Source organism: Cryptotermes secundus, unplaced genomic scaffold (genome assembly GCF_002891405.2).
Source record: "Cryptotermes secundus unplaced genomic scaffold, Csec_1.0 scaffold117, whole genome shotgun sequence".
Lineage (NCBI taxonomy): Eukaryota > Metazoa > Arthropoda > Insecta > Blattodea > Kalotermitidae > Cryptotermes > Cryptotermes secundus.
The window spans coordinates 1,852,619-1,872,180 of NW_019737981.1; the positions used below are offsets into that span (position 1 = coordinate 1,852,619).

The window sequence follows — 19,562 nt, forward strand, 5'->3', positions numbered from 1 at the left end:
ATATAACGATTTCATCATTCAAATCGCATGTTTATTATGTATCCATGAAAGTCCGTGACATTGAAGATGGAGGAGGAACATTTGACATTTTCTCTTGAGACACTGGTGGTTCGCGGACCATGTCTTTGGGAACAATGCTCTTCTTAGGTCACCCGAAGCTTCATTTTCCATGTATTCCCGTACTCGTATTTCCAATTGAAAGTAATTTATGATTAGAATCAACCTATACACCTCTGATTTCAGCATTTATTAAGAGTACAAAGTGTTCCATTCCTGAAGCTACCTAGATATAGCAAGTGTCACGTAACTTCGAACAAGGTCAAGAGTAACCTTGAATGCGCAGAAGAAAAATTTCAGACCCAGAACTTTATCATCACACCACGTGTGAAACATAAGAGCAAAGGATATATTCGTATTTCATCCACAACACAGTGGACTTGCCTTCTCTCGTACATGGCGAGATCTATGTGATGAGAGTTATCTGTTATGTGCTTACCAATCAAAATTCCAATGTTTCTTTTTGGGGGGGGAGGGTTCTCCACCTGAATCCCAGATTCGTCCACGGCATCTGAAGCCAACTGAATGCGTCACCTCTGTTAAAACTTCAGTAGGTGGAACAACTTTTCAGTCTTGTGGAAATCACGTAAGTTCTCTTCAGTCGTCAAACAAATCGAAATCATCAAGTCCAGTAACAAGTTTATTTGGGATTACGTGTCTTGTTGGATGCAAAAAGGGAAGTTGAATGCTTACCTCAGAATTTCTCTTGTCTCCTTCTTCTTTAATTTCTCTTACAGTGCCTTTTCCGATGCCCCTAGCAACTGCATTTCTTTGTTGCATTTTTCCAAAGAAACAAATAGTACACAATATTTTACATTGTTACCCATAAGACATAAAGCAGTGCCCAGGACTTCAGGTACTGTGCACTGTGTACAACTTTATTTTTAATTTTTGGTGAGACGGGACACATAATCGTCGAGCGAAAACTGTTTTCAAATCAGCAGTTTTTCTGTTGGAATTTGGACAACTGAAACAAGCGTTAATTTATACTCTTTGGCCCCACGGTTCGCCAAGAATCTAGACCTCTGTTACGAGAGATGTCTATCCTTCTCTGCTGTTTGCCTTTTGCCTGCATGTTTTTACTCTGAGCGTTCCTAAATCAGTCTCTGCATCTCCCTACCAGCTCCTTCTGGGACTTCCCACTTTTCTTCTACGTTCTCGTTTACTTTGAGATTAGTAGTGTTGAAGGAAATAAAAACAAAAAATTTACAATGTGTAAATTTTACAATAAGCATTTTATTAACGGTTTCACTTCCAAGGGCCGCCGTGCAACAATGTATTAGCCACGCCAAGGCTGCTTGAGAATGAACTTAATTGTGCAGAAAAACGCACAGTAATTTCGCAGAATTCCCTCAAACGTCGACAGGTATACCTAGTGTCAAAGCTTGTTCCTTCATCTGAATATTTACATATTACATCTGATGCCATCTATTGACTGAAATACTGTAGTAGGTGAAAGCTTGTTCCTTCATCTGAATATTTACATATTACATCTGATGCCATCTATTGACTGAAATACTGTAGTAGGTGATTAACCTGAAGCCGATCTCTTTGGCTTTGGCAATTGTAATGCTGGTACGATAGGCTAGTGACGTGCAAATAGTTAATTAATTGTAAAACTGAATTCAATTATCTATAAAACTAATAATATTGGTTTACCGTACCACTATTATAGTAGTCGTACATTATCCGAGACTGTTGGCATAATGGTAAAACTACCAGACTTGGATTTGAGAAGTGTTCTATTAGGCTACGGCCTCTTACTTCCTAACCCTACCCAATTCAGTATTCACCATTGCTTTTACTATACGATCCTATAAAATCTGAGGCATCAACAGCTTCGTAAAATGTAGAAAACAATAGAAGGAGTTGTGTAATAATGAACGCCATGCTTTGAATGCTGCAACAAGACAAAAGTCAGACTTATCTTATCAGAACTCTACATCTGCATGAACATAATTGTTCACGAGAATTTTCTTCGTAAACTTACAAGAGTCAGCGAATGGCACAGCTAAATTGAACATAGTGTACATAAGTGCCGTCCTGTATTTTAGAGGAGGCTGGTGTGAGCTAAATGCACCGTACCTTTGGTCGAATCCAAGAGGACAGAGAATGAGGAGTCAGATTTAGTTAAATATGTATTGTGAACTAGTGAATTCTGCTTTGTAAACTTACAGTTTTAAACAGACACTGAATCTAAAAGGGGGGAGGAGGAGAGAAAGAGATGAATGCGAGAATAGACAGAACTGCATAATGAGCAGCTGCATAAACTGGCTCTTCATAAAATAGCACACTTGGTCGTCGACTGACAACCGACTTGGCCGCCCCATAGCTCAAGCGGTTAGTCGCTGACTTCCCACCGCGGCAGCCCGGGTTCGATCCCGGGTCTGGTCAAGTGGGATTTGTGGTGGACAAAGTGGTGCTGGAGCAGGGTTTCTCCGAGTACTTCGGTTTCCCCTGCCAATCTTCATTCCACCAATTGCTCCACAATCACCCTCACCTATCATCTGGGGCTGGTACAATAGGCCAGAAGTGGCCGCAGTACAAGGGACTTAGTCCCACACCACTAGCAATAAGAAGAAAATACGACCGACTTCCGTTCTGACAGGTCGTAAGTCGGCCATATATTTATTAACAGTATTTTTTAACCTTTCTAATCTTTTTATCATCTTTATCATTTATTTTTAAAAACTTTTACCTCTTAATCATCTTTTATTTTTCATTTCTTTTTGTGGTCGTAAGTGCGGCCGGTCGTAAGTCAACGACCAAATGTACTTGGATGATCAAATCAAGGAAGAGTGGTCAGCATGCACGGGAGATGTGAGAAATTAACACAAAATTTGTTTAGAAAACGTGAATGGAAGAGGCAGTTCGGGATGCAAACTTAGGTACGAGGTTAATATTGAAAATTATCCTAAATAGATTCTGTGCTTCTGGATTGGAGTCACCTGTCTTAAAAGAGGGTCCGTGTGAACACAATGATGAATTATCTGCTTCCATAAAAGGCGGGAAGTGCTTCACCAGCTGAATAATTGCCGCGGGCAGGACTGTACAGCGTGGAGTTACTCAGGCAGCCCGCCATGTGATTCAGAGAGAACAGGAACTGCACACACGCTTCCGGGACTGTGACAGCCGATTCAGCTGCAGAAATAAAGAAAATCCGACCGGCTGTTCCCATATGCGGATGTAAAATGTACTGTTAATGATGTTATACTGTCGCCACGTTTTTAAATGAGCGCTATCTCGCGGCCCCACGGCGCAACTAACGACCCAGCGGAATAACACGGCAACTCATCTGCATATCGGACCACACAGCGTGGGATTATTCTTACAGGAGGTCCTGGGTTCGCAAAACATGCTGATGCAATTAATTTAGAACGTAGCTGGAAAAGAAGGGAGTAAGGAAAGAAAAGAGAGAAATAATTAAATTAAATTAATTGTTAACGTAACTGGAAAAGGTTAGGCCGTGCCATAGCTCAAGCGGTTAGTCGCTGGCTTCCCACCGCGGCGGCCCGGTTTCGATCCCGGGTCTGGTCAAGTGGGATTTGTGGTGGACAAAGTGGCGCTGGGGCAGGTTTTATCCGAGTAATTCGATTTCCCCTGCCAATCTTCATTCCAACAATTGCTTCACAATCACCCTCACCTATCATCTGGGGCTGGTACAGTAGGCCATAAGTGGCTGCAGTACAAGGGACTTAGTCCCACCCCACTAGCAATAATAAAAAAAATAAGATGACTGGAAAAAATAATGAAAGACAAATGTAGAGATACAAGGAAAGTGGAAGTAATTGAAAGAAAACAGGGAAAGAAAAAATAAATAAAATGAAGGGAAAAGAAGGTAAGAATGGATGGAAATACGCAATGGTAGAAAGGTTGGAAAATACGAGAAAGAAGGACGGTAGGAAGAGAAGAGAGAGAAATAATAAAGAATGAAATAAAGGAACCGAAAAAAAACTAGCGGCCGAGCTGTAAGAAACCTGAATGGTGGGTTTCTTAGCACCCCTTTGTCTGTCTGAACAAAGATCACGTCAGCCTTCCATCACTCCAGAACTGTAACTCAATTCCAACTTGTCAAGTTGGCAACAAACATGTTCCAATGCTTGTCTGTTTCTTCGGCTGCACCCATACAAGTTTAAAATCTGCAACATGTGCGCATGTCTGCGAGAGAACGCCGAACAGTTCTTAGAGCTATAACGCACTCAGCAGTGCGATTATCTTGCTCACTGTGGAACGTAACCTGTTTGAGGGCGAGGACATTTGAAGTCGTTCTCAGGCAAGAGGTTCTCACGGCTCTCTTTGTTTTATCCCGTTTACGCTTGTACTGTAAGAAAGTACAAGCGTAAAGAGTACAATATTCTGAAGCGTAAGTCCGAATGCAGCTCGGATCGAAATACAAGCCAAGCAAGAAACCAGCGATAAACAGACACCTGCTTATTGCTTTTTATTGCTTGGTTTACTCTTCTACCCTGAAGATGGAGCCTATATGTCAGTCTGAAACACTGGTGCACTTCTCCCGAGCTATAGGGCGTTAGAACTCAGAAGATCGGACTCTTCATAGTCACTGCTGAGATAACCTTGAAGTCTGTCCGTGTATTTGTATGCTCTTCCCCGTAGTACCCAAACTGCAGCTCGCGAATATCTCAGTTTTGTGGCAAAAGACGCGACTCTGCATAAGCTTTTGAAGTGCTGTAGGGTGACGAATTAAGACATGTGTTATTCTAGAAGAGTTTCTACCGCACATACAGGACTCGAATCCCATACCACCCAGCTTTTTAGGCGCGGCGGACGGAGGGCCTCAGACCTGCTGATGGAGATGTATTGTTATTATTATTATTTCCCGTGTTTTGTAAAGCATGAGTTGTGCGGGCGCTCTAAGAGGCGAGGCGCAATAAAAACTAATGTTCTGAAGAGGGAACGAATAGTTTAACTTCAATGCAAGAGAGGACTAAACACCACACCAGCCAGAATACAATTAGATTTACGTATTCAGAAAAAACATATTTTGTAACTAAAATGTTATGTAGCTTATTACTATTAAACTTCTAAATATAGCAAAAGTTTACATTTTCTTTGATTTTTTTTTATTTACTTGTTTCTAGACTTTGCTAGGCATTATTCTTCGCGTATTCACTGATTGGGAACGTTAACGCCTGTACCGGTGACATAATCTTGTTTGAAACACCTCTTTTAACTTAATCTCAATTTTCGCCACACAGGTTTGTATAAGTCCATGCTATCATCGACCACCTGTCTTCTAACTGCATAACGTTTTCATTGCTTTCTGTATACAGTGATTTCTTCAAGGATATTATCGACCTTAGGTTCTCAGGATATTCAGTATTTAAAAATCACTGTAATTACTATTATTGCCCCTATTACGTGTATTTAACAGAAACGTTTGTAAATTATTTACGTAATGAATGTCATTCTGTAGGAGGTGAGCTATACAGTAACTATGGCTCTGACGCTAGGAGTCAGCCTTATAGCACACATATTGAACCTTAGGTCTCCTTGAAATTTCTGTACTTCCGGCTGTACTGTACTCTTTCAAAAAAACTGTCTTGACATCTACGCTTATCAATATCTCTAAATATTTAAATGCAGATACATGTAGGTTTATTGCATTGTCGAGCACAGCCTTACTAATTATTTCCATTGAGGTTTGCTATGGTTCTCATTGTATTAGCAGAAATTTTTGTATCACAGTTCATAGACGTTAGTATCGTATCAAGTCCTACGAATGAATTATCTGAGATGTTACCTTTTGAGTGGTGACCCTGTGTAACTGCTCAACTAACCTCAAAGTTAACCCATTGGTTCTGGATTATCGTTGAACAGTTTATCCTTATTCAACTGTCTAAGACGTTTCTTATGGCTGCTTATTTCTTCTAGAAGGAATGATTAACTTTGGGGAGATGGGCACAAATAGAAAACGTATCCCTCTTAATAGGCCGTCGAGGCCCATAGAGTTGTGAGATGTTGAGGCTCCCATATTTTCTAGACAATCGGCTCACAGATGGCTGTGAGTTATAGGCATAAATTGGAGGATAATATTAAAATTAGTAATAGAAGAAATTGTGTTAAGGTGTTGACTGAATTCAACTGCCTCCGGATAAACCCAATGGTGGGTTCCTGTCAAGACGGTAATTAAATTTCTGGCTCTATAAAAGGCGGCAAATTTCTTGGTAGCGGATTTGCCACTGCTTTCACAAGAAGTTTCAAGGAAACGAGTCCCCAACATGGTTCTCTGAACAGTTAGGCCTATGAAGACAAAAATTTCAATTTATTTCTTTCGTGTTGTTCTCTCGCAGCCTATGTTGCAGTGCCGTCGCATGCGGACAGAGACATGCGCGGAATTCAGACACGTGTCTTATCGTCTTATGAGAAATAAATAATGTTACAAACCACAATAATTGAAGTTTCAGTGTCTCAAATGTTTATGGAATCCGGAAGTTCAGCACAGTTATCACAAAACCCTATTAGTTAGCCTTATCAGAGCCAGCTAAACCAGCTTCGCAATCTACATAATCGTATCCACTATTCGCTGTAATATTGTGACGTGTAGGCTTTTCTAAGGAACAAATTGGTAGTCACGTGGCCTGCAGAGATATGATTTGTGGACATAAATCATCGCTCGGTGTTTGATGGCCGTGTCCATGGATGCAAAAATGAAAAGGTGTAGACTTGTTGAAACCAGAACCACACGTTTCCATGGAGAAGTGGAGGTGGATGCCTAGAGACCAACTCAGTACAGAACGCGTTTCCGTATCAACGAAGATCCAACAGAGGTTTCCGCGAATACGAACAAACAAACAACTTTTCCCATGGTTATCTCTAGACTATATAAACAGCCGGCGAGAGAAGAATTGATTCATTGGTAATTCGGCATTCGTAATTGATTCGTAAATCAGAACTAATTCAGTCACGGGAGAAGAGAGACTAGAAGAGAAGACAGTCGGAGTCCGGCCAGAATGGAGGGAATCTTAGTCAGTCATTGATTGTGAGCTGTAGTAATTAATTGTAATTAAGGTAAAAAAGGTAAGGTAACAGGCCATGGAGGCCCAAATAAATCCAATCCGAAGCCCGTTATTATTAGTCAAGGAACCATAAACCCGTGACAATATTAATCAGCCATCTGCGCTTGTGTTCGGGATTCTTTCCTCCCATGAGAATTTGCATGGTAGGACTGTGAATGAATTTCATGTTTAATCCAGGCGTGCTACGTTTCCAGCCTAACACTACCGCGCAACCTTATCACTGTAAGTTCTCAAAGACGTGTTCACTCTCTGAAATGCTGCAGGTAGGTTACTCTGTCTAAAATATATTTGTCTGTATGTCAAACCTTGTGCCGGCGATGTAAGGAGAGGAAACTCCTGTATGCTCAGTGAGGTTCTCCATAAGGCGTTCCATCGTTTGCATATTTCAAAATTTAGTACCAACCATCATAAAATAAAAAAATACATATCTGTAAGATAAAGATGCTCCTGTGCTTAACTAATTAAGCACTACGTCATATAGAATCATGGAGTGGTGGATGCATAGGTCCACATATTCTTGACCGCTGCACTAGTGTGAGATGAGCGGTCAGTTTCACGCACTGGCTGCTTTACCCCAGGTACCCATTGGATGGGTGTCTGGGCGGGCCCCAGCACCGGTCTGGACGACATGGAGAGGAAAAAAAATCTTACCCCTACCGGGACTCGAACTCTGACCCCTCTGCCGTCCAGCCCGTAGCCAGTCGCTATACCAACTGCACTATCTCACTATCTGTATCTGTGAATAATGATGCGATGGTAACAAATGTTCAGAGATGTTTCAGACTTAAATTAAGCTGTAACAAATAATCATATTCATTCTTCAGTGCCTCTGCAGCGTTTCTGTTGGATGCTGACCTCTTCTTCAATTTCGTAAACTTTTTTACACAGACGGTAGGACTCCTTGGACGAGTGATCAGGCCGTCGCAAGGCCCGCTACCTACACAGGCCGATACTTACATACATACGATATTCATCAATCCAAGCGTATGCTTGCACCTCAGGTGTGTGGTTCCTTGAAGAGACCGCGACGGTCTCGTACGTAATAAGATTGGATCTCATGACTTTTGAATGCAAGGCTGGGGCAAGCAGCACTCAGCTCGCTCCGGAAATAACAGTAAAGAGGTCCAGAAGCTTTTAATGTTGGACTCAGTGTTACCCAGTTTGGGGACATCGTAAATAAAGCAAATGTTCAGGTCCCGCACACAGGCACGCACAAAAAGCTGTTCGGTTTTATAGGGCACTCGGATGTCTCCCACTGCAACTGGTTCCCCATCTTCCTCCCCACACCAGGGATGTACACACCTCGTAGCATTAACAGCTAGCCAGCTCTCTCCCGAACATCAGGTGTCCTGAGAACAAAACATGAGGGTGGGGAGGTGTGCTATTTGGTACACGTCATCGGTCTTGGTGTTTTCTAACTCAGAATTAACGCGGTTGCTGCAGATAGTACAGGGCACAAAATGAGATTCTTTTGCTTTTTTTTTTCTTTTCCTCGGCACTACAGCCACAGTGGGCCTAGGCCTACATCCATGAACGTCTCCATTCACTTCGGTTTTTCTACATCGTACACATTCGATAGGACTTCTTGGGCGGGTGATCAGCTGGTCGCAAAGCCTCTACCTGTACACAAACACAGAAAAACGCATACATACAAACTGAACATCCATGCCCTCAGTGGGATTCAAACCCACGATCCGGGTTTCCTAGCGAACGAAGACAGTACATGACTTAGACCGCTCGGTTACCGTGACCGGCATTCTTTTGCTTTACTTCGTTAAATATTCGTCGTCCTTCTCATCCTCCTCCTCCTCCTCCTCCTCCTCCTCATCATCATCATCATCATCATCATCATGAACGGTCATAACTGCAAGGTTTAGGCCTGTTGACCTGTTCCGATGTTCTGCTTAGACAAAGTGATCTTTCGTTTCAAACTGCTTCAGCGCACACATACACACAAACACACACTAGAGTCCACAGTCATGTTTTTAGTAGCAGTTGCTCGGTATCGGCTTCAACGGTGGACGTTCCCCTTCCTCTGGTTTCCCGTACTATCCCCGTGCCTCAGCAACAGATCACAACGACTGAACCGCAACACATCTCGGACTGTCTCGCCAATTGACACCTCAAGTGACTTCTTCTAGACTTGTCCTGTTTATAATATCTCGGCAATGACCGCGTAGAAAACACTGCTTCTCATTATTGTTGTATTCAGTTGTTGCAGTGGAAATATGCATGTCTGCGAACGGCTTCCTCTGCTGGCTTCACAGTTCTTGCTTTGAACAAATATACGTATATACACATATAAATGTTCGCCACCCTCCTCGATGTTTCTTTTCGTTACACTGCTCTCACTTAATGTACTCTATCCCTTCTATTTCTTCCCCTTTATGCCGTAGGTCTTTCTCCATTTCACGTCACACTTTTCCTCTTCTCTTCTTTTTCTGTTTTTGTATTTCCCAGTCATAATTTCTCGTTCATGCCTTTCCTCTGCACTTGTCCCCCTCTTGCCGCAGGCGTCTGTCTATGAAATATCGACACAGGTCCCCAGAGCCCCGTTTCGCAGAGGTCAGTAGATGGAACCAAATGGCACGCACTGAACTTTGAGCGAGATCTGCTCTTATTATTGTCTGTGCAAATGTTAACAGCACTGTCACCGCACATCGCAACGCATAACGGGCGGAACAACAAGGTGTAACACTTCAGACTTCACATGACGTAATTCTACAGTTCTTACGTCTATCATAAGGGGGAAAGTGGAAGTGAACGTTCTTCTTTTCAGAATTTTGGTTGATGTACAGTAGAAGACTGGCTGATAGGTAAGAAGTTTTTAAATTAATCTTATACGAACGCGCTGTATGGTCATGGACTGGAATAATTTGCTTAGGTTAGGATTATATGGTAGTCTTCAGTGAATATGATAATGAATCTTAAAGCTACACAAAAGGCGGTTAATTTCTTTACTAGCTGAACCAACTTTTCAATGAAAGCCTTACAGCAGAAGAGTCAGATTAACATAATTGCTAGATTAGTCTACTCTTCAGACCCCCAGTTACATTTGTCCGAAAACAAACGCGAAAAGTAATTGTGCAGTGCATGCATTTAACCCAAAGTATAATTAGAATGATCAAGTGAAGGAGGATGAGGTGGGCAGGTCATATAGCACGAATGGGGGAGACGAGGAATGCGTATAGGATACTGGTGGGAAAGCAAGAAGGAAATAGACCACAGGGAAGACCAAGGCATAGGTGAGTGGATAATATTAGAATGGATCTTAGAGAGATAGGATGAGATGGTATTGATTAGATACATCTCGCTCAGGATAGGGACCAGTGGAGGACTCTTGTGAACACGATAATGAACCTTCGGGTTCCATAAAATGCTGGGAAGTTCTTGAGTAGCTGCAGATTTGGCGGTTCCTCTAGAAGGGCTGAGTTTCATGAGTAAGTAAGGCATTTAACCGGTAACCAGTGCTGTGATCTCCAGTCACGTGGCTACTGTCCGACTGCTATTTGAGATCCGGTCATTAATTAGATGTAAACTTACTAGCACCTTCCGATATGTGTGTGTTCAGACTACAGGATTTTTTTTTATTTACATAATGTTAGCAATCAGAATTACATGATTCTGTAAGCTAATTTGCTCTCTTATATTTCTTGACGTGGAGAGGGCTTATCCAGAGAGAAGTCCTCGTTACCCCTCTCTCAGGTCGGCTGGCCAATTCCTACAGGAAATTAAAGTCTATATGCTAGTATCTAGTAACATTTAGGGCCCAACCACTATTTACAATCTCTATAGTACAATCTCAGTACCACTGCCTAATAAAATATATACATTACATATCTGAAGATTATGTGAGCCGGGATAGCTCAGTCGACTAAGCGATGAGATACGGGCTAGACGGTCGGGGTTCGATTCTCGGTATAGGTAAGAGATTTTTCTCTATTTCACAGCGTCCAGACCGTTTCTGGCACCCACCCAGCCTCCTATATAGTGGGTACCGGGAGCTTTTTCCCCAGGGATAAAGCGGCCAGGGCATGAAGCTAACCACTCACCTCTACCTAATGTCGTGGTTAAGAATGATGGGCTGTACCTCCACTCCCCATACACCTTCACTGCATAATGCTTAATTAATTAAGCACAATGATAACTTTACCTTCTTACCTCATATGAAGACCATGAAGAGTGTGTAGTGAGTACCAGCAAATTGCGTGGTGTGGAAATCTGAAAAGTTAATTCTAACTTTCAGTTCTGTTTGTGAACAGCGAAACAATTCCGGTTGGAAACCGGAAAGAAGTTACGATTCTTTCGAACTTAGCACTACCTGGTAACACAGAGAAATAGCTATTGCTACTGGAGGAAGAGTGTAGCCTCTCTCTCTTATTCAGAGGCTTCGTGAGGATGGTGACCGGGTATTGCAGGCAACGAAATGCAGGCAGCCGGTCACGGTAGCCGAACGGTCTAAGGCATGCACTGTCTTCGCTGGCTCGGAAGCCGGGATCGTGGGTTCGAATCCCGCTCAAGGCATGGATGTTTGTGTGCGTTTTTCTGTGTTTGTGTACAGGTAGAGGCCTTGCGACGAGCTGGTCACTCTCCCAAGGAGTCCTACCGTATGTGTAAGATCTAGTAAACCGAAAAGTGAACGGAGTTCATGGAGGTAGGCCTAAGCCCCCTGGGGCTGTAGTGCCAAGGAAAAAAATGCAGGCAACTAGCAGCGAATGGATTAGTAGTCATGCATAAAGTGGCATATGTCAAGAAATTAATTTCGGGAGAGGCAATTTTTTTAGAAACTACGTGGTGTTACATCTTTATTGAGGGTCTGATAGTTACTCAAAAGGTCAAGAAATGTCCTTCCATGAAACCCAATTATCCACTACCGTGATCACTGAATATTTCCGTTGGATGACATACTGAATCAGTCCAGTCGTACTCGTCTCTTCATGCCATGTTTCTCCAAGTCTCATTTGAATATGCCTCCCAGACTGTTTCGTCCGTTCAGGAAATTCAGCTAAATTTAGCATGGACTTACCTCGTTGTGCAGGACCGCGCCATAGCTCAAGCGGTTAGTCGCTGGCTTCCAACCGTGGTGGCCCGGGTTAGATCCTGGGTCTGATCAAGTGGAATTTGTTGTGTACAAAGTGGCGCTGGGGCAGGTTTTCTCCGAGTACTTCGGTTTCCCCTGCGAATCTTCATTCCACTAATAGCTCCACAATCACCCTCATCAATCATCTGGGGCTGGTACAATAGGCCAGAAGTGGCCGCAGTACAAGGTACTTAGTCCCACCCCACTAGCAATAAAAATACTTCGTTGTGTAAGTTTCAAATCTTGGGATAATACGTAATTTGAAGCAGGTCACAGTCGCTTTTCCCTCATACCTTATTTCACCAGACATGCCATTTTTTCTCTTATTCAATGCCAAATAATCTCTACAGTTGGAAAACGTCGTGTAATAAGGAACCCAACCTGTGTATGGCGTGTTGCAGGAGGGCATGGGACAACTACGGATAGTAACAGGTGGCATACAGCTTAGTGGCCAGGCCATGGTACTCGATGCTCTTCTGGCGTCAACAATCCGCTCCAGGAGAGGGCAGCCGATCACTCTGGAATCCAGCCGCAATTTCACGATCAACACGAGGGATGAAGATGGCCGAATCGTTAACAGAATATTCTTGGGTGAGTCATAGTACCTGTGCGCCTGCAAGATTTTCCTGGGATAAAAAATGTCACAGGATTTATGATCAGAATTTTTATCCGATATTCCTTAAAAATCGGGAATGTTGTATTGACCATGAGTCTCGTTTTGTGATTGTCTTTCTTTCGTATTTCGTAGCTTTCTTTATTCCCTTTCTCCTCTGAAGAAAATCTCGGATGATATAATGAAGTAGGACAAGCCTGACACTTTTTAAGAACTTTTAGCTTTCATTCATAACAGCGATACCATTTGTTGCAATATTCGCATGCAATGAAGAATGTTTTGTGAAATAAATCAAACAAACTTAGAGAGCTGTGAAGCTTGTGACCAGGAATTCCGCAGTATTCCTCGTTACTCCATGCGAATGCTCGAGCAATACCTTAAAATATTCAATGATGATCCCCCTTCGACATCCGACTCCATTTAGAATTCACAATTCACAACCAGAATTCTACAGCACGACTTCAATACTTCATGCAGCGTCGTAAAGTATTCTAATGAATAAAGACTTAACGGGCATTTTGAGTCTGCGCCATAGCTCAAAGGTTAGTCGCTGGCTTCCCACTGCATTGGCCCGGATTCAATCCCGGGTCTGGTCAAGTGGGATTTGTGGCGGACAAAGTGGCGCTGGGGCGGGTTTTCTCCGAGTACTTCGGTTTTCCCTGTCAATCTTCATTCCACCAAATAATCCATCATCATAATTATCACTCGGGGCAAGCTACAATAGGCGAATCAGTGGCCGCCGTGCCGAGTGGACCCAACTGGACTCCACCTCCCTCTAAGCGAATTTAATTACAGGCATTTTAACTCCTTTAAAAATAAACGCAAATCGCATAGTGCACTAACATTAGATCTTGTGACTCAACAAATGTGTCATTAAATAGTGCTTCCTGGTGAAGGAAATGAGACGTAACGAGCTAGAGAGCCTGTTCTTTATATATATTCTGTATGATCCCTGGCTCATAGCCTGCCTCGTTCTACGTAACTAAAGGCTTCTACCTACCGTTCTCCTCTTCCTTGTCGTTTAGTGTACCTTCATTCAGAGCCTAGCGATTTGTCGAGAATAAAGACGGCCTTGTACTCTTCTCCAAGTTTAGTTAGAATAATCAAGCCAAGGAGGATGAGGTGGTCAGGACATGTAGCACGAATGGGGGAGAAAAGAAATGCATATAGGATGTTGGTGGGAAAGCCAGAAGGAAAGAGACCACTGGGAAGACCAAGGCGTAGGTGGATGGACAGTATTAAAATGGTTCTTAGAAAGATAGAATGGGATGATATGGATTGGATTGATCTGGCTCAGGATATGGACCAGTGGAAGACTCTTGTGAACACGGTAATGAACCTTCGAGTTCTATAAAATGCTGGGAAATCCTTGAGTAGCTGCAGATTTAGCTTCTCCTCAAGAAGTGCTCAGCTCCATAAGTAAGTAAGCAAGTAAGTAACGACGACCTACGGCCGAGGTTAACATAACCAGCCCCAGGTGCAGCTTCATCTCCACGTCTCCGATATGCCTTCATGGGAAGAATATCTCTTTATACGTGTATTACAATACCGACACCCGTCGTACATTATTCACAGTGTAGGGCTGCGGATTGGAAGGTCGCAGTTCGATTCCTGGTAAGAACAAGAAATATTTATTTTCTCTGCTTCGTCAACAACTGTTCTGTTCTCCCTCCAGCCTCCTGGCTGATGGAGCGGTAAATCTGATGTTACGAATATGCGGAACTTTGTCTCCGATCAGAATATTAGCTGCAACTGAGGACAGGGTAATTGGCGAGCCACCCGAACAGTTTACATCCAGTCTGCTGGACCCAAGCAACATCTGGTCAGTAAGTGGAGCATGAAACATGCACAGTACAGGAAACAGCCCTGGCGTTGTTGGTACTTCGAAAGCTTCTCTTATTGCTACTTGCTGTTTGGTGATGCTGTGTCACAGGAAGGAAATGAAAGAAGATAGGAACAGAAAGACGGAGAGGCAAGGAGAATAAAAGGAGAGAAAAATGGAAAAAATACAAAAAACACACAGAAACGAAGAAGGAAGGAAAAAACAGAGAAAACCGAAAGAAACAGAAAGAGAAAACTGAAAGAAAAAGGACGAATGAAGTAAAGAGAGGAATGATAAAAGACGGAAAGGTAGAAAAGGAAGGAAGCGGCAACAATAGAAGAAAATAAATGAAGGGAAATTTTTTTGCATACTATGAAGGAAGAAAAACGTCGAAATAGTTGGCTAGCCTGTTATTATAATAAGTATCGTCGTCACTGTGTAATAATGTAAAGCTCTGTGTATACATATCTGCGACCCTAGCTGGAGGCAAATGATCTGCTTCACGCTCCATCTGCTTTACTCCTGGGGAATGATTTCTCTGTGTGCATAGAATGGAGCCTCGTCTGGTGGCAGACGTGATGATGAAAAAGAAAATCCTTTCCTTGCTAGACATAGAACCTCCAGTCTTCTAGTCCGCAGTCAGTACTTATACTCCTACTGACCGACATTTCACTCCTCAGGTGTGTAGTAAAATTACTGATAATAATCTTAAGCTTTCCATTCTGCAACCTTTTTCTGTTACTATATTTCCGTGATCAAGTAAAACACTTTCTCCTTAGTCCTGATGATGGAAGTGGGTCAGTTTTCCGAAACGCTGTGTATATTAACTGTACTTCAGACAGTGGACAGTCCAACATAATATTCATGTCATAGCTTCTATCGTTGTAAACCCACAAATAATTACACGTATATTTAAGAGTTGAGACATGTTTCTTTCGCTGATCTCAAACATCAAATAGGCGTATTCCCACAAACAGAAAAGAAAGGCCTGTGAAGGCTGTGGTTTTTTCCATGTTGTTTAGTAGATTATTACCAACGTTTCAGATATACATCTTGCTTCCGAAACGTCAATAATCATCTACCAAACTAAGCATGTTCTCCCCAAACGCTTGTAATCGTCTCAGCGACAACATGGCGTCACGCCATGCAAAACCTCAGTCTTAATAGTGTTACCACCGGCAGAACTGATTGATCGTTTGTATCAAGGACAGTGTCTCTTTGTGGGGGAGTCTTGTGCGCGTAATAAAAAAAGTGCACTGGGCCTATATTCTGTAATGTTCACTGTTGCAGGTAATGACCGCTTGGAGTGCCACACAAGAGGTTTCCGTGTCACAGACACGAGGGGCACTGTTCTTTTCTCTGCCGACAAGAATGAAGTCGTGGTTGGAGCAGAGGTACTCAGGGTCACAGGTCAGCTCATTCTTTTGTTCGTCGATTATTTGGCTCCATATATACATTCACTCTTAAAATTGTCCTTCTGTCTCTCGCTCTCTCTGTTTCAGACTGCTACTGGATGTTGTAAAACAGTTTCTGGAGAAATTATTGTCCCGCATCATAAGACAGACGTGACAAATTCTTTGTATTCTACATTTTCAGTTGATGCATAATTTTTTAAAACTATCCTTTATTTTTGTGTGGTTTGGAAAGCTTGGATTCCTAAAGCAACCCTTCAGCTCCGTCATGATTACGGTCACCTCTGATATGACGTCTAGTAGTTTCATAGATACGAATTAATGTCTGGGTGAAGCCTGATGTGTTTATCTTCAGGTTATACCCTACAACTGTAGACAGAAGTTTCCTCCGAAACGCTGATACATAGCCACGAAACTACACGGCATTACATACCAGATGATCGTCATATACTTACTGCCTGAAGTCTTTTAATTTCGTGTTCCTGTGCTTTTCAAGCCGAACACTGTGGCAGGGTGTTCTAAGGCATGAACCGTCTTCGATCCCTCGAACACTGGGATCGTGGGTTCGAATCCAACTCCAGACATAGAGATCTGTGTGTACGTAGCGGCGTTCGAACGGGCTGATCCCCCGACCGAGGAGTTCTATCGAATGTGTATAATTTAAGAAACTGAAAAGGCGGCCAATGTCCACAAGGGCTGTAGAGCCATAAATGGCAGGCAAGCAAGCAGATACATACTTCAAGTTTAGATCCGAAACTAGATTTAATATCTATTCATTGTCTCAGAGAAACACACACAGGTAGCTTCCCATTGTGTATCCAAATTATGCAGTTCATGCAAGTGACGCAAGTTTCTGCTGTTCGGACAGCACGTTCTTCCGTGCACATCTTTCCACTGATACTTCATGAAAGCCAAAGACTCAGATAACCCTTAAAAATGTGTTCTGTTGAGCTCTCCAAGTCGTGGATTTGCGTGCAGAACGCCTGTGGGAGTTTGTTTAGACTACACTCACGACAGAGCTGTCTGAAAATTTCCAGTATATTGGGAACAGTTTCTTTTGTAAGGTCTGAGACGAAATTACGTATATTCTAATAGATTTCCCAACCTAATTCTTGTTTTCACTCATATAGGATTCTCTTCTTCCTCGATTCTTAAGTGTGTTTTTCTGTATTAGGAGGAGAGGAACATCCCATGTCCTATCTAAACTCTCATTGATAATAATATACAAAATTTGGCGTATTCTTTGTATTGGTATAAAGCTTGATGTGGACTGATGATGTTTAGGAGAGTAATTTAATATAGGGGTTAGAAGTAACCAGACAGAGAAAACTGCATAACGAGTAGCTTCTTAATGCATCCTCTTCGTCAGACATTATTACGTATAATGGTCACATCAAGGACATAGGGATGTATAGGACACGCAGTGTGTTGGAGAAGGAAGAACATCTCAGTCTAGGAACCTGAGGAAGGGCTCACTTGGGTTATGTATATGTGGAGGTGAAATTTAAAAGTGTAAATTTATTCCTGAAGCACCACGCCATGAAGACGTATAAGGACATATGGGGGAGTTAATGTTCTTGCTTAACTTGGCACTAGGTACAGATGGGGGATCAGTTTCATCCACATCATCCCCAGCTACACATTTTATGGAAGGCTGGGTGGGCTCCAGAGACGGTCTGGGCACTGTGCAGAAGAGAAAATCCTCTTACCCCTCCCGGGAGTCGAATCTCTATTCCTCAGTCGCACAGACAATAGCCTAGACGCTATATTGACTGCGCTATGCCGGATTATATTAAAATAGAACCTAAAGATAGAGAAGGTGTATTGACTTCAAGTGGATCACGATGTGGTCTACTGGGGGGCTGTAGTCAATGAGGTAATGAAACTTTTGGCTTCATTAAATTGGCAGTAGATAGAGCTGAGCTATCAGCTGCACGCCCTAACAGTTCTGCCCCCTGAGCAACGGTCCGAGTTACTCACTAGCTACTGTGAGGCTTGGTGGACTCCAGTCTAGCAGCTGTGGAGAAGAGAGTCATCTCTTCCTGTACCATGGATCGAAACCCCCTTTAGTGTTACTACAGTATCAGTTAAGTCCTCACTAGTATGGAGGCCGGTAATTCGTAAGCGTCATAAAAATCATAACACCGTATACAGTTCTGAAGCAGTTGTATCCAGCACAGATGAATACGATATTACTCTACAAGATTTATTTTAATATTATCCTACATAATTACGGTTAGTTTTCTCAGATGATCTTGTCTAAAGAGAATTCTGAAACAAAAAAAATGTAAACAAATTTAATTTCATTGTGTTTGGCTATATCACATAAACCTGTTATTTTTAACATGACCACTTTAGATAGACTTGAAAGGATTCTGACGATGGTGTATACTGTACTTCTTTTGGCTTATTTTGGACTTCACCCATCGTCTGCTATGTAAAAGACAAAAGGACAAAAAACCACGACGTTTCGGAGACTGGATCTGTTTCCGTCTTCAAGAAACAGACGGAAACAGATACAGTCTCCAAAACGTCGTGGTTTTTTGTCTTTTTGTCTTTTACATACCAGACGATGGGTGAAGTCCAAAATAAGCCAAAAGAAGTACATGACCGCTTTAACAATATTAATAAAGAATAAATGTTAAGATGATCCTCGTTGTGTTGTTTTGTTTGTTTCTTTGTTATATCGTTTCTCCCAGCCATTTGTTCTAGCACACCTGTGCATGTTCTTCTTTGTTTCGTAATGTAAGCACACCCTATGTTGCCCAAGATTTCTGGTTCGATCCAATTTAATTGCTTGCAGGTGACGGTGGGGCCATTTTTGACGGCACAGTTCAGACTCCACTAGTGAGAGCCGATTCAGGAAACGAACTCAGGTCAGTAGTTCACATTGGCGTATTTAATATTTGAGTAGTTATATATTTATCTCCTGCTGAGCCACTAGGATGGCCGCATCGCGATGATACTGCTTGCAAAGCACCAAGACGCCCATTGATGTAATGGGAAGGGGACTTTTGTACTCTCATTTTAAATACTGTAGAAAAGATGATGAGAATTGTAAGTTTTATAAGGCGTTTAAACAGACTAAATAGCCTAGCAGAGAGGAGGAAGGAACTGGGGTAGAGAAAGAGGAAGAAGAATTCAGAATTCATATGAACAAAGTCGCTTTAGGACGAATGGTTACGTGATTGTTTGGCGCGCAAAAACAATTACAGCTGTTGAAGGAGGAAGAATTAGTATTCTCTTTAAATACTGTGTTTTACTCCATGACTTTGTGATTTTTAATCTGAATCTATGCTGCAGCGTCTTATAGTCTAATGGTCTGCTGCCGACATCTGGCGCGAAAAGCTGTCCTAATGCATCAATGTCTTTTTTTTTCCCCCCTCTTTCCTCGTCATAAAAAGAGATGCATTGCTGGCGGATTTAATAAGCGGAACAGATTGGCTGGAGCCGGGAAATGAGGGTGAAGGAAGCATGCCTATTAAACACTTGCGAAACTTCTCCTCCTCTCTAATGCAGCGTATCAGGCTCCCCCCCCGCC

At 42.4% G+C, this 19,562-nt stretch overlaps 1 protein-coding gene across 14 annotated transcripts in view; it reads left to right on the forward strand.

Annotated features, from left to right (window-relative positions):
• Nucleotides 1-19,562, forward strand: part of LOC111870569 (delta-sarcoglycan) — a 451,374-nt gene that overhangs the window by 426,064 nt on the left and 5,748 nt on the right. For all 14 annotated transcript variants that reach the window (XM_023862958.2, XM_023862967.2, XM_023862957.2 and 11 more), the window contains 3 exons: nt 12,576-12,765; nt 15,900-16,019; nt 18,825-18,897. In XM_023862958.2, the coding sequence (XP_023718726.1) occupies nt 12,576-12,765; nt 15,900-16,019; nt 18,825-18,897 (383 nt within the window). The remainder of the gene's footprint in view (nt 1-12,575; nt 12,766-15,899; nt 16,020-18,824; nt 18,898-19,562) is intronic.